General features: G+C 32.6%; 1 protein-coding gene across 1 annotated transcript; it reads right to left on the reverse strand.

Moving 5' to 3' along the window:
• Nucleotides 1-247: 247 nt before the first annotated feature.
• Nucleotides 248-7196, reverse strand: LOC123676278. The gene is made up of 2 exons (XM_045612086.1): nt 7085-7196; nt 248-2728 (listed from the first exon to the last, which is right to left on the reverse strand). The coding sequence occupies exons 1-2, from the start codon at nt 7097-7099 to the stop codon at nt 701-703; spliced, it is 2043 nt and encodes a 680-aa protein (XP_045468042.1). The 5' UTR covers nt 7100-7196; the 3' UTR covers nt 248-700.
• Between the last annotated feature and the right edge of the window lie 6310 nt (nt 7197-13506).

The raw sequence follows: 13506 nt of genomic DNA on the forward strand, positions 1-13506 counted from the left end.
ATTGTTGAAAATGAATTGATTCGAAAACAGTTTCTTCTGAATAATGAAAAGTTTATTCGGAAGAGCTGAACAACCGATGTTTAGATTCAGTGATTCCATTGTCAGTTTTGCAAGGAAGCAAATGACAAACCATTTAAAATGCAATTAATGCACGACTGCTAAGTCGTTGTGCTTTCCTTCTTGTCGTGAAATTTTCCCAGCTTCAGATTAATAAATTACGAAAACACTTAAGACAAAAACTCATGCATATTCATTATTGTTTTATTATTAAAATAATAGAACATTCTTCTCGTTAGGAAACAGCGGTAACAGTTTTCTCACAAATTCAGTTCACATCTTTGGTAGTCGACAATTATCTTAGTTATGCAACTTGGAAGAACAATACAGAGTGAAAATTGTGGCAATTCTCATCAGTATTGAATAACACTATGTGAGATACAAACAGTGGAAATTTGAAGAGTCAAGAATATTGAAATTTTTTTCACTTTCAGCAGATGATTATGATAAGATTCAAAAATGATATCAACACTTAATAATTAATTCCAATGAAATTTTTTTTTGGAAATAATGAAATGATCGTCAAACGGCTGGTTCTCACGTTGGTTGATTTTGATAATAATAATAAATTAATAAAATAAAATATATATACATAAAAAAATATATAAAAATAACATTTCTCTGGTTTTTGTTTGTGTCAATTTCATTCGGTATATTCTAAATCGTCTGCTTCTTTGAATCTCTTCACTCTTGATGGTCTTCTTGATTGTTCCTGCTCTTCACCCAATATTTCAACATTTCTAGATGGATCTTTCTTAAAATAATTTACAGGACTATTCGTGCTACCAGACTCTTCACTATCTGGAGGTAATGCTGGATTGACTGCCAGTTGCAGCATTTTCAACAAGAGCATTTCCCTTATATCAGCTGGTAAATACTCCTCATCATCCGACGGCTCACCCGTGTTCTTCAACAGTCTTGCAACCCTTTTTGTTGGTACATATGATTGTGCGAATTGTTCATCTTCATACTGATTTTGAGAATCTTGATATGGAAGTTCGCGGTTACGAAGTGTGTCATAATGTCTTCTACCCTGTGCATCTTGATTAGGAACGAATTGTACAACCTGATTGGTATTTGGCGCAAAACGACGATAGTACTGGTTCGGTTCAAAATTCCTCTTTTGCTGATATTCGCTGATTCTTCTGGGATCGGTGAGTTCGTGAAGACGTTCTAGCCGTTTTTGTCTGAGTTCTAATTGCTGGAGTATTATCTGAAAATCTCTGATGCTAACTGGAGGTTGAATATTTTCGATACTATTGGACGGAACCTCTTGCAGATATCTCTGAGAAACAGGAATTGGTACGGCTACAAATTTTTGCTGCAGGGATTGCTGTGGGTACTCCCTTACGTAACCATTTTCGTCTATTTGAACTGGCATCGGTCTTAGAGGAGACAAACGCCTTGCATATTCATGTCTAGGTGCTTCTTGACTATAAACAGGATTTGATGTGGGTTCTCCTGTGTACTGCTCTAGTTGAGGTACATATCCCTGAATATTGTCATTGATGTCTCTAGGAGACGCAAATGGAACTAGTCTCCTTTGAATATGACTCAGAGGAACTAATACCGTATTTCTTTGATATGGATGTCTTAAAGCTACTAAAGTTTCTGGTTGTGCTCTATTTGCAGGTATTTGTACAACAGGCACAGTTGTAGGTGTAGGTTCAGATACAGCAGGCTGCTCATTGGACTCTTCCTGTTCAGTGGAAGTTGTAGTTTCTTCCTTATGCTGGGCAGATGCTTGCAAATTCTTCGGATATCTAACCGTAGCTCTTCTGATAGGTGAGGTAGTACTTGAAAGTCTGATTGGACGATAAGTTGTTGTAAAAAGAGGTCTAGGAGTTCCTGTAGTCATTGAGGCACTATAAACGTCAGGAGAATCACTACCAATCGATTGTTGAAGGTTGTGAATATGTTGATGCGGATCGTAGTCATTTTCTCTTGGTAATTGTCGACGGAGTATATTGCTTTTCAGTTCAGGTTCTTCAGTCACAGGTTTAATTTCAGTTGCAGGATGATTCGCAGCTAGTCGTCGAAACAGTGGAATTTCTGTTGGTCTGTCCAATTCTTCAGGACGAGCCAACTGACCTTCCTGTTTAGTGTGTTGGGAATCATCAGAAGATTTCAACAAAAATCTACTACGTGGAGTTGTAGCGTATACCAAATGGGTTCGTGTTGTACTTTTACTGACCGAATCATCAAACGTAGGTCTGTTGGTTGTAGAGCTGACTATATTGTGTTTTTTCTTTACAAGATTCTGTATACTTGAAGCAGTAGTTGTTGAATGGTAGGGTCGATTCGTTGTAGAAGAAACAAACGTTCTATTGTGCTTTGGAATTCTTTGGACAACAGAATCTCCTTCAACGTGATGCACGATATCTGTAGAATTTGTGGAACTGTATGAAACTCTTTTGATTTTTCCTGTATCATCTATGTAACCATACGTGCCTTTTATATTGCCCAATACATCCCTACTTTCTATTTTGAAAGAACCATCGTCAGCTTCATATCCCACGGTGTAAGAACCATCGTTGTTCACTTTCTTGATTTGCTTGATGATTTCCAATGTTCCATCTTTCGATTCCGATTGGACTAGATCTTCTTTTGCCTCGGTTTCTGTACTTCTCACTTTTCCGATACAAAGAAATATCAGCATCCAAACGTTAATCTGCAATTTGAATTGAATTGGTAAGTGATTGGAGATACAACAAAAGAATAGCTCAACATCATGTCATAAAATAATAACATAAAATTTAAATTGTGTGTAAGTAAGAAATATAAAGAAGTCGTTGGATAAATAATTTTAAATGTAATTCAAGAAGGGCGTATGTTTCGGAAGAATCTGTGGGTTGATTTTAAGTATAGAAATAGCATTTTCGTTCAATAGGTTTATCTGTATGAAAAAGATCCAATATATCCCAGAATTTTCGTACATCTTTCAAAATATCGGAATGAAAACAGAAACTATCTGTAACTTGTAAATATCTTGAGTATGATAGAGGTATATGATAATAACTGTTTGATACAGTTACCATAAGAAATATTTCTTCGGATTGCTCCTTTCATCTAGATCTCCTTTCAATTTCATTCATCATACGATGGCTTATTTAAATTAGTTATTCTTGAAAAGAACATATTCAGAATACATCGGTGCTATGTTTTCATTGACCACAAGATCTCATTCTATAAGTTTTAATGATTACCTTCTGAAAGCCTAGTCATCCTCCTAATCTGTTTTAATGTAGTTCACCTTAGCAAAATCATAATATGTAAAAAGAGGAAGTCCTTCTATGGAAATGAATAACACCCAATAATTTCGTTCTCAAACTTTCTCCTCTCTATGCATATTGAAATCGATTAATGCTCAACAAATAATACCCTTGTTGGTTTATAAAAAAACATAGGTACCTAATGATTTATCACTAATGTCTCTAAGTGATATAATTGAATGAGGATGCGACATAATTCAGATTTTATGACAGCGTATTTCCAAATCTCCATCCATTCAATTCCGGTTCCCAAATGAGAGGTCTTTTCTGGATCTTAATCGTTCATCGACAATTTCACGAATTTGACGTACACAATACAGGGAATTAACTTGAAGATCTTACATAAACTTCGTTGATTAGGGAAATGAAACATTAATACTATGTAGTCACGGTAATACCACATGTATGTGCGTCCCCATCTAATTGTTCACGGTTACGCTTTCATGATCCTTCGAAAAAAAAAACGTTTCAATTGGAGGATATGTGCATTAACGCCTCATCCTTGCCCTTAAATTATAGGCAATTTGTTTGTTTCTCTTTTAAAAGTAATTTTTTGTTTATAGATCTAGATAAAGAAATATAAATATTTCTATTAAAAAAACAATTATTTGCTATAAAAATCCCATACAGAGATTCATGTTTTTTACTTGGGATTTTCTATATCTCGAGAAATATCTCGAATTAAGAAACAAATCCGATGAATTGATAAGCAAAAGCAAACATTCACCTAAACTGACAGTGTTCAGCTGAGTTCTTGATAAGGGAGTTAAACGAAATTCAATAATTATTTAAAAATATGTACAAGCATATCTTGACCATTAGGCATCTGCAATTTTCATATTTACAAATCAATGAATCGAATGAAATGTGCTTTCATAATTTTTGCGGAAATGAGAGATTTTTTTAAAGATGATTTGACATACAAATGAATAATTTCCCAGTGGAAGATTATTTAATTTGATTGTGGTTTCCACAGATAGTTTAATATCAACTCGAGGAAAAATTCTGGTTTTGTTCCCATTGAAATAAGATGAAAGTGGAAAAATGCATCTTTCGAACCAACCACACGAACGAAGTCGCGAGCTCAAACTAGTGAAATGAATGTAAAATATAATTTCTGTACCATGACAATTTTTTCCAAACCTTCTCTATACTGTTTGCACAATCTCAAAAACTGATTACCTACTGTGATTCTTCGATACGGTGTAGTTGATAAAAACGCTATTGAAGAAGAGTTATATTTAAATCAGGTATGCTTACAAAACAAACCAGCATTGACAAAATTATGGGTTAGTTTTTTGGCTCATTTGCAGTATTTGCACCTCCAAACACATTATTGGGTTCTCAATTGAGGTTTTCTTCAATAGTTAGTTTAATTTAGTAGAAATTGTGATACTTTCTTTTCTCAATGATAAAATATACGTGAAATTTCATAACATGAAAATTTAGTGATTATAGATCGATACAGTATTTTTTTGGGAAAACAATATACAATGCACTGCCTGAAGTTGCGATAGAACATAATAACAAAGCCTACACAAGATGCTACTGGATCTCCCAACTGACACAAGCTCTGAGTTTCAGAGAGTTCTGTAGGTAACTAAAAATTTTGCATCAAAACATTCTGACTTCTTTCGTAGATTATAGGACTTTGAATAACTATTGAATTCGGCATTCTAAATTGAGACTGAAACATTTCATTCGACAAATGAATATGGGTCAGCTATGCCTGTGTGAGTTTTGAATATGCATTCAACTATAATAGGTGTTAACTGTGTGAGAAAAAATTTCTCTTAATAGTTTTGTTTTTGTGAGGTTGCGATATCTTTAGATAATGGCAATACAATGAATAGCTTGAGAACATTGAACCTTTGTCTAGAATTTGCAGCATATTTCGATATGAATGTTTTACATTGGTGTAACGCTTAAGTATTCAAAATTAATATTCAACTTATGATTGTTACATTTGAGCACTTGTTCCCCGAACAAAGCGCTATCATGTCGTCACGACGCTTGTAATTTTAGAATTTTTAGATTCAAGATCCTACTTATCAATAACGAATAGTGGGTTAAATTCGTGGTCAAAATCCTTGAATATTGCCATTCGAGATTTTGTTTTACGGAAAATTTTAGAATTTTATGTTATACACGTAATCAGAAAAAAAGAAAATTCATGGAGAATATATTGGAAAAAATACTAAATATTTTTAGCAGTGACAGATATGACCTAGTTGAAAATATTTTTGTACTACAGTAGATTTGACTAGATTGAAAATCAGTTCGTATATGTAAAATAATCACTCGGATGTGTTTACCGAATTTCAGGAGGATCAGAATCAGAATGTAATAACAACACCTCATCTAAAAAAAAAATAACCGACAACAATGTCATCATCATAAATCACATTTCATATATTATATCTATACACAGTTTTATGGTCTACATGAACGAAAGATGAGGGGGCTTAGTCATATGACTGAACGCTTAAAAGCTCCCGACACCAAATCAGAGTTTTCCTGATTTTTTAAGCGATAATTAAATTAGTGTATATGTTCAGATTAGTATAGCATATCTTGCAAGCTTACAAACTTAACCGTACAGGGTGTCCCAAATTCGATGCTCATTGAAAGCATCTCGAAAACTATAAGTGTTAGAGAAAAATCCCCTGATTTCTTTTTTCGAAATATTGAGATATCAGAAAGCAGATCATAGTTATCTTGATTTGTTCCAGAGTTACAAGACGTTTCTGAAAAATGTTTTTTTCAGTAATTTTTTTGGTTTTTGTGATACTCATAACAGATCAAAAAAAATAATTACCGTTTCAGAGATAAAGGGTAAAAATCATGTTTCTACGCAGTTTGTACGCCGCAGATTTGTAGAAAAGCATCTCGTTATCGGTTTTTCGAAAAAGTCATTAATTTCAAAGATATTAAGTTGTTCGACTTTTTTTTGATGGGACACCTTATATATAAACACTCTTCATTTATTTCGAGTTTTAATTCATTTTGCGTCCATTGTATAATTGTGATCAAGTCATATATAGAGGGAGTCCCATTTAATTGAGAATCAATTATCGTTTTGGAGATATAGAGGAACGTTGGAGTTTTTTAGGTTACACTATATATATCTTGACTATAATTCTTACTATTGACACAAAATGAATCAAATCTTGAAATAAATGAGAAATATGAATATATAGGGCGTCCCATCCAAAAATGGAATCGGAATCTATGAAATGGATGACATTTTTGCAAAACCGATAATGGGATGCTTTTTGACAAATCTGTATGTTGTATTTCAGGAGGGGTTGTTTCGAGTTTTGTGCTTTTGGAGTATAAAATTGTTAGATTTGATCGAAGAGGTTGTAAAATAAGCGTGATAGTTGATAACTAGATCCAAAATTTTTAGCCATAATCCATAAGCAATATTAATGGTCTCCTCATATTTATAAAATCACTCATCGCATATGAAAAAGTATTATAACAAATGTCACAATGCGGTGTTTGAGCTCTGAGTTTTTCGTTCTGTTCATTTGAAATATTCAGCTATTTATAATTTAGAAATTATTAGGGACTAGACTTCGCGAAAAAAGGTTCCATATACACATTCCAAATCATCCACTGGAACAAAAACAGGCTTCGGAAAAATGCATCCCTCGAACTAAATTTTTAATGAAACAACCACTCAATTCTGCCAGATATTCACGTAACACTCGGTATAAAGTTGCATTGTTTGGGTATCATAATCAACGTACCTTAGCAATGAACATTATGTCAATACATGAAAGCACCACTCTTTGCACTGACTACCTTATAATTTTCCACCAAGACTTTATAACATGTTGAAGAAGATGACCATCATTCAAGAAGGGAGACTGAAAGACTCCCACCAGCGCGAAGAAAAGAACAAGGCTTTCGAGGATATACAATACCATTGAAAGTGAGATTATTGTATTCATTTTCAGCTTACTGAGTATTCTTCATTAGACAAATCCGGATTAATCGAACAAAATTTGTATGAACTAATGTATCATTTTCAGTAATGGCGAATAATATGTATGCAAAAAATTATCGAAAATATCAAGATCAGGTTAGAAGATAAAGTTGGATAGAGTTTATGTATTTATCTAGATTTAATGATGAATTATTCTTCAAATTCAATTCTTATAGATTCGTTTTTTATCATTGGCGTTAAAAAATAATTATCTTGAGAATACAAATTTTCATGCTATCTTTGAAGTTTGAGGGTGCAAATAGAAAAATGATTTTTGACTAATTTTGTTCTTAAACCTTTATAATTGTTGTGTTAATGAAACTGGTGATAAAAAAGCAGTGATACGTTTTCCTCATCTTTGCAAGCAATTTTAACCCATCTAAGGTACTACGTTATATATTATCCCCAATTGGTATTGGTTTTTGAATTGGTTTTTCTTTCAATACTTTGAGTTTGTGTTTGAATTTTCAAACTGAAATGTGTATTAGTGGTGAATAAACAATATCATTATAATTGAACTGTTCTATCCACTGCAATTTATGGGGTATTTTTGAACTATGCTTCAAAAGAATGAGGAAAGCTCTGAGGTAACGTCACGATTTTTTGCGCCCTTGGAAAACTCTTATTTGTATAACGGTATTCATATGGTGTCCAAGGGAAGGCGTTGATGCTATTAACATTAAATATCACAAGCGGCTTGAAATTCTTATTATTTATAATATACACTCCAAATTTCAACTCTCTCCAATATCATTTTTTTTCAATCTCCTGCTTGGATTTTCTATGCTTCAGATAACACTATGAAAACGAAATTTCACAAGAAGCTTTGCATGGTTATTCCGTTAATACAATACACATGCAAATTACCAAATTTATCGAATTCGTAATCACAGAAATATTGGGTATCTATTTCTTTTCCAATATTCTTTTTGAATTTTCTGTGGTACTAATGATGCCATCAGCTCGATTTTACACGGAGCTTGAAATTGTTATTTCACATCAAAACAACATATATTATGCTTCTAGAAACGTGTTCGCATCAAGAAATTTTCACGAAGCTCCAAATTATCACTTTACACACAAATGCCAATTTTTATCCCAATCTAATATGCAATTTTGAAATGAAAAAAAAACACGAATGGCTATATTTACGGAACTTGTCCGATTTTGTCTGATCAACGAACTTGAGCGCGGCATTTGAGATAGGAATGTTCTTTTCAAATTAGTAATTTTTAGGAATTTTTGTTCGAAAGTTATAGTCTTTAGGTACGGACGGACGAACAGAATTTGAGGATGGATTCGTTTCTGTGACGAAATTTCTTGAGATGATGTCTTTTTAAATAATAAAAATAATAAATCCATTAAATATGCTCAGTTTATTATAGATCAAATACATCCAATGCATGACATTGGAATTGGATATTTTGAATATTGAGTTTAATGATTTTGATAGTAGTTTCAGTTTGCCTAAACTTCTCTTCTCAATTATTGAGGTAGTTCAGCTTTTAAATATTACCTATTGTTCATAAATCAACTTTAGTGTAAAATACTAGATAATTAATTATCAAATTACCAATTTCCGAAAATTTATGATTACTATAAATGAAGAAATGAGGTCCATCTTTTCTTTTTCTGCTAGAACACAGAAATTAACATATTCCTGCTAGATAGTCTTTGGAAATATATAACATTCTTTCTAACCCGGGTATAATATGATGAAACGAATTCTAGAAATAAATCTAATATAAAAAACATTTTTCTCAATTTTTAAATTATCACATATTTTTTGATGGAGAATTTTGTTCAAATTTGCTTTACATTAAAATGTAAAGCAAATTTAATATTAGTGAGTTTCAATTTTAGTGAGGTTTAATTATTTTTTTTAGGTTGGTTGTTCAAATTATATTTGAGATGATTTTGAATATTTTTTTTCAAATTGAAGTTATTGAAATGTATGTATGTAAGATTCAGCTCTTCATCCTTTTAAAAGGAACATGAATCTAAAAGGGTTTCAAGGATCGGTAATTTCCTGAAAATATTGCCTCCCATTAGACTCAACCCTTTCTTATCACTTTCCGGTATTTATATTACTCTAATGGACGAATTTTTTCCATAACTCTACTCCGAACTTGTCAAGCAATTAACTGAATCCACATTCATCTTCCGGGAATTCCATTTATGACTGATGAAATTTTTATATCAATCCATATTGCAAATTGGTTTCAAATCTATTTAGGGATATCGTTTGTACATCAGAGGATCGGCATAGTGTTCAATGTCAGTGTCGAACTATACGCAATTCGATACTGATGATCCATTTTTAATAATGAACTTCCAGGGACGGACAATGATTTTTTTCTCTGTTGATAGCAACGCATCACCGGGAAATGGGTTTTCGGTGAATTTGCTGGAAAATGGTGCCCTTTACTGATAAATTCCACGAAATAATTATGTGTGATTCAATTGTATTGAAATATTTCCATAAATATGTGTTCGACGTAATTACTTCGAGGATATTATCAGTGGAGGACACCATTTCCTGATTCACCCTATACGGGGTGTCTACTTTAAAAGTCCAAAACTTCTTTCTTATAATATGTATTAATAAAATTTAGTTGATTTGTTTGACTCGACAGATAAATTAACAATTCTAGTGAGAGTAACTCCAATATTCAATCAGAGAAAACAACTGATTTAATCATTAAAACTTCAAAATAAAAGAAAATCTTGTTTGAATAATTTCTTATTTTTCGTTGTTATCATGATATTGATCACTAAATAGGGTAGTTTTTGATGAAAAGAAGACGTGTTCACAATTATTCATTCTTCATCGATAAACCTATTGGAAAAATATGATTGATATTGTTCACCTAAGAATAGTTTTGTTCATCTGCTTACCACGCTGGCAGTAGGAATTTTTTTGTCACAAAAAAAATCTTGTGTTATAGCCAATTTCATGCTCTTTCGAGCTATGTAATCAATTTTGATGAGGCTACAAGGATAACTGGATTGTGATTGATTTTATAAAAAAAAAATGAGATCACCCGTAAATACACAAAATGTTGAATTGAAGAATTACCGTCAAAATTTCGGCCAAGTGTTATGACATTTTTTGTTGAAAATCCTATGTAGCATATCACCTTGATGTTTTCGACTTTTTAAAGTAGACACCCTGTATATTTCACACACCTCACTGCCGAGTGATCTCTTACTATCTCCACTCTGATCGATCGATTTAGTAATCAGCTTTTATATACAGGGTGTCCCAGGAAGAATGCGACAAACGAATACCATGAATTAAGGTCATCATGGAGGACCCGTATCAAGAGGTTTCAATCGCCAGAGTGCCTTCGTTTGGGATATACAGGGAGATGTTCATTTTATGGCTGAAATTTCACTGTTGAATAACTCTTTAACTAATCGACCGAATAATTTCAAATTTTGAAGTTTTGTCATCCTTTCCTATCGCCTTCCTTCAATATTTCTGAATTCGAGTAAATCAGATCCGGACTAGGAAAATTTCAGACTTTTCAAACAGACTCTTCAACAAATCCACCTAATAATTGAAATTTTCATGTTTTGTCGCCCTTTACTATCGCCTTCCTTCAATATTTCTGGAATCGAGTAAATCAGATCCGGATCAGGAAATTTTAAGACCTTTTTTATTTTCTTGAATATTGAATCACCCTGTATGTTGATATAATGATTCTTTTTCGTTTTCGGAAACACAAAGAATCAATTCATAATAAAAGTTTTAAATCTCTGCTTGGCGCCATCATTCAGGGTGATCAATAAACATTTCTCCATGAAAGAAATTTCATAGTTCAAGATATCTTGAATTTATCCGTAGAATTATTTCGAAAATTGAACTTCCTTCACCCTTCACGAACGTCTCACCTAAATGTTCCTCAAATTATTTAAGAAAACTTTTAATCAACAAACTGGATAAAGAAGTGGCAAGCTGAGTTTTAGAATGTTGATTATGAATTAATTCGTTGTGGTTACGAAGACGAAAAAAATTATGATATTGACGTACAGAAAGATCCAATATTCACGAAAATAGAAAAAGTCTGAAATTTTCCTAGTCCGGATCTGATTTACTCGAATTCAGAAATATTGAAGGAGATAGGAAAGGGTAACAAAACTTCAAAATTTGAAATTATTCGGTCGATTAGTTAATGAGTTATCGAACTGTAAAATTTCACTCATAAGATGAACATCACCCTGTATATCCCCAACGAAGGCACTCAGGCGATTGAAACATCTTGATACGGGTCCTCCATGATGACCTTAATTTATGGTATTCGTTTGTCGCATTATTCCCGGGACACCCTGTATATATGCAGTTTGAAAAGAAATAAATACATAATAGATATTATGTCGGTTTAATCCGAGACATGTAAACATCATCAAGCGCAATTGATATTGATATCCCAATATCCAAATATCTGAGAATGAATGAAATTCCATCAATTTCTTGAATATCACTGAAAAACTTGATGTCTTTGGACTCACCCTCTATATCTTCTAGGCGCGCAGGAGTTTATAGATGGAATAGTATCATTTTTAAATGTTCAAACGGTACAAAAGTATTTGATTGTTGCGGTAATTTTTCGACTTATTATTTTCGCAAATATTTAGTCTCTTAATATTCTGACTAAATTTCAATGGTTGAATTCATATTACTTGTATTGGCGAGTGAGCATTTCATTTCGTCAATTGGAGGGTGTATCCTATTTTTTTGATTCAATTTGTCAATTATTCTATTTATACACCTCATTAATAGATATAATCTCATAATAGAAGTTCTCGACGGAAACATGCAATTTTTATGGTGCGGCCACCAAATTGTAACACTCGTGAGAAATGGGACATTTTTCATTGTTTCAAACGAGTTCAGATTTCGTAAAGTGCGATATTTCAGTTGTACACCTAAACAGTTAGCTTAACTCTATTGTACCGACAATGCAGTAGTGAATTTTATCCACCTAAAGAAAAGACAAATTAAGACAGACAATTTATCAATTCACAACATTTTCTTTATGAAATTCGAAAAGCGATTTAATTTTAAACAATAATTATTTTCTAACACAATTGAAGGTTAAGAGAATAGGAAAGAGCTTTAATCTCGAGTTCTCTTGAGTAATGGATGTGAGTGTATGTAGATTGTAGGTACATACAGCAGTTCTGTGATAACAAATTTGAATGTTTTATTATTGCCGTATGGGTTTTTTCATGAATTAGACTAGATGATTTAACTCAAAAATGAGAAATATCACCAATTTATGCAATTTAAAGGAAACAATATCAAAACAACATTTTGCTTATTTAGATACGGTCTGATCTTAAGATATTATGAAATGCTTTTAACTGTTTGAATTTCTGAATAACTTTCAATGCATATTCCCAATAAGAAATGGATATCATAGGCCGAACCAAGCATTCTTGTGGTGAAATATTTTATATCTGAGGAATTTTCAAACAGACTCATCAAGCGGATTGAGATGTGGAGAGTTTGGAGGCCATGCGACCGGACCAATTCATGGAGTTATCATGGACACCGATGGCCTATCCATCGTTGTGCCTTGTGTTGAAGTATTCCCTAAATATTCTGTGATAATGTACCAAAGCAATATTTTTTCCTTCTGGGCTACCAGTTTCCAACAATCTTAGGTGGATTTGAGACTAATCCTAAGATAATTTCTGGAAGGGAACGATCTATGTCGACCTAAACGATTATTATGAATGGTTATAAAAGTTTATTGATTCTATACTTGATGAAGGTTCAATATGATTAACAAAAAATTGACTTTGTTGTCTATTCCCTTCACAATAATATATCTTTATGATATATTTGATTCATTTTGGTCTTGGAATTCACTTCCAATTCTAAAAATGACAAAATTAATAACCAACCAAAAGAAATTTCAAAATAACTAAAACTGTACAAATTTGTACAGTTTTAGTGCTAGCTGAGTATGTTGGCAACAGCTGTCATCACCCAAGTCCACCTGATTCCCTTTTTGAGCATAGTATCAATCTTAGAATATAGAATATTTATTCTATACTCTAAGGTATCAATAGTCATTGATAGAACTAATAAGAGATAGGTTAGTTTATCAAGGCAGTTAGGTACTTTTGTTAATTCAAATTCATCAACTATCTTTGAATAATAGCAAAATC

The sequence above is a fragment of the Harmonia axyridis genome, chromosome 3 (genome assembly GCF_914767665.1).
Source record: "Harmonia axyridis chromosome 3, icHarAxyr1.1, whole genome shotgun sequence".
In the NCBI taxonomy this organism is placed as follows: Eukaryota; Metazoa; Arthropoda; class Insecta; order Coleoptera; family Coccinellidae; genus Harmonia; species Harmonia axyridis.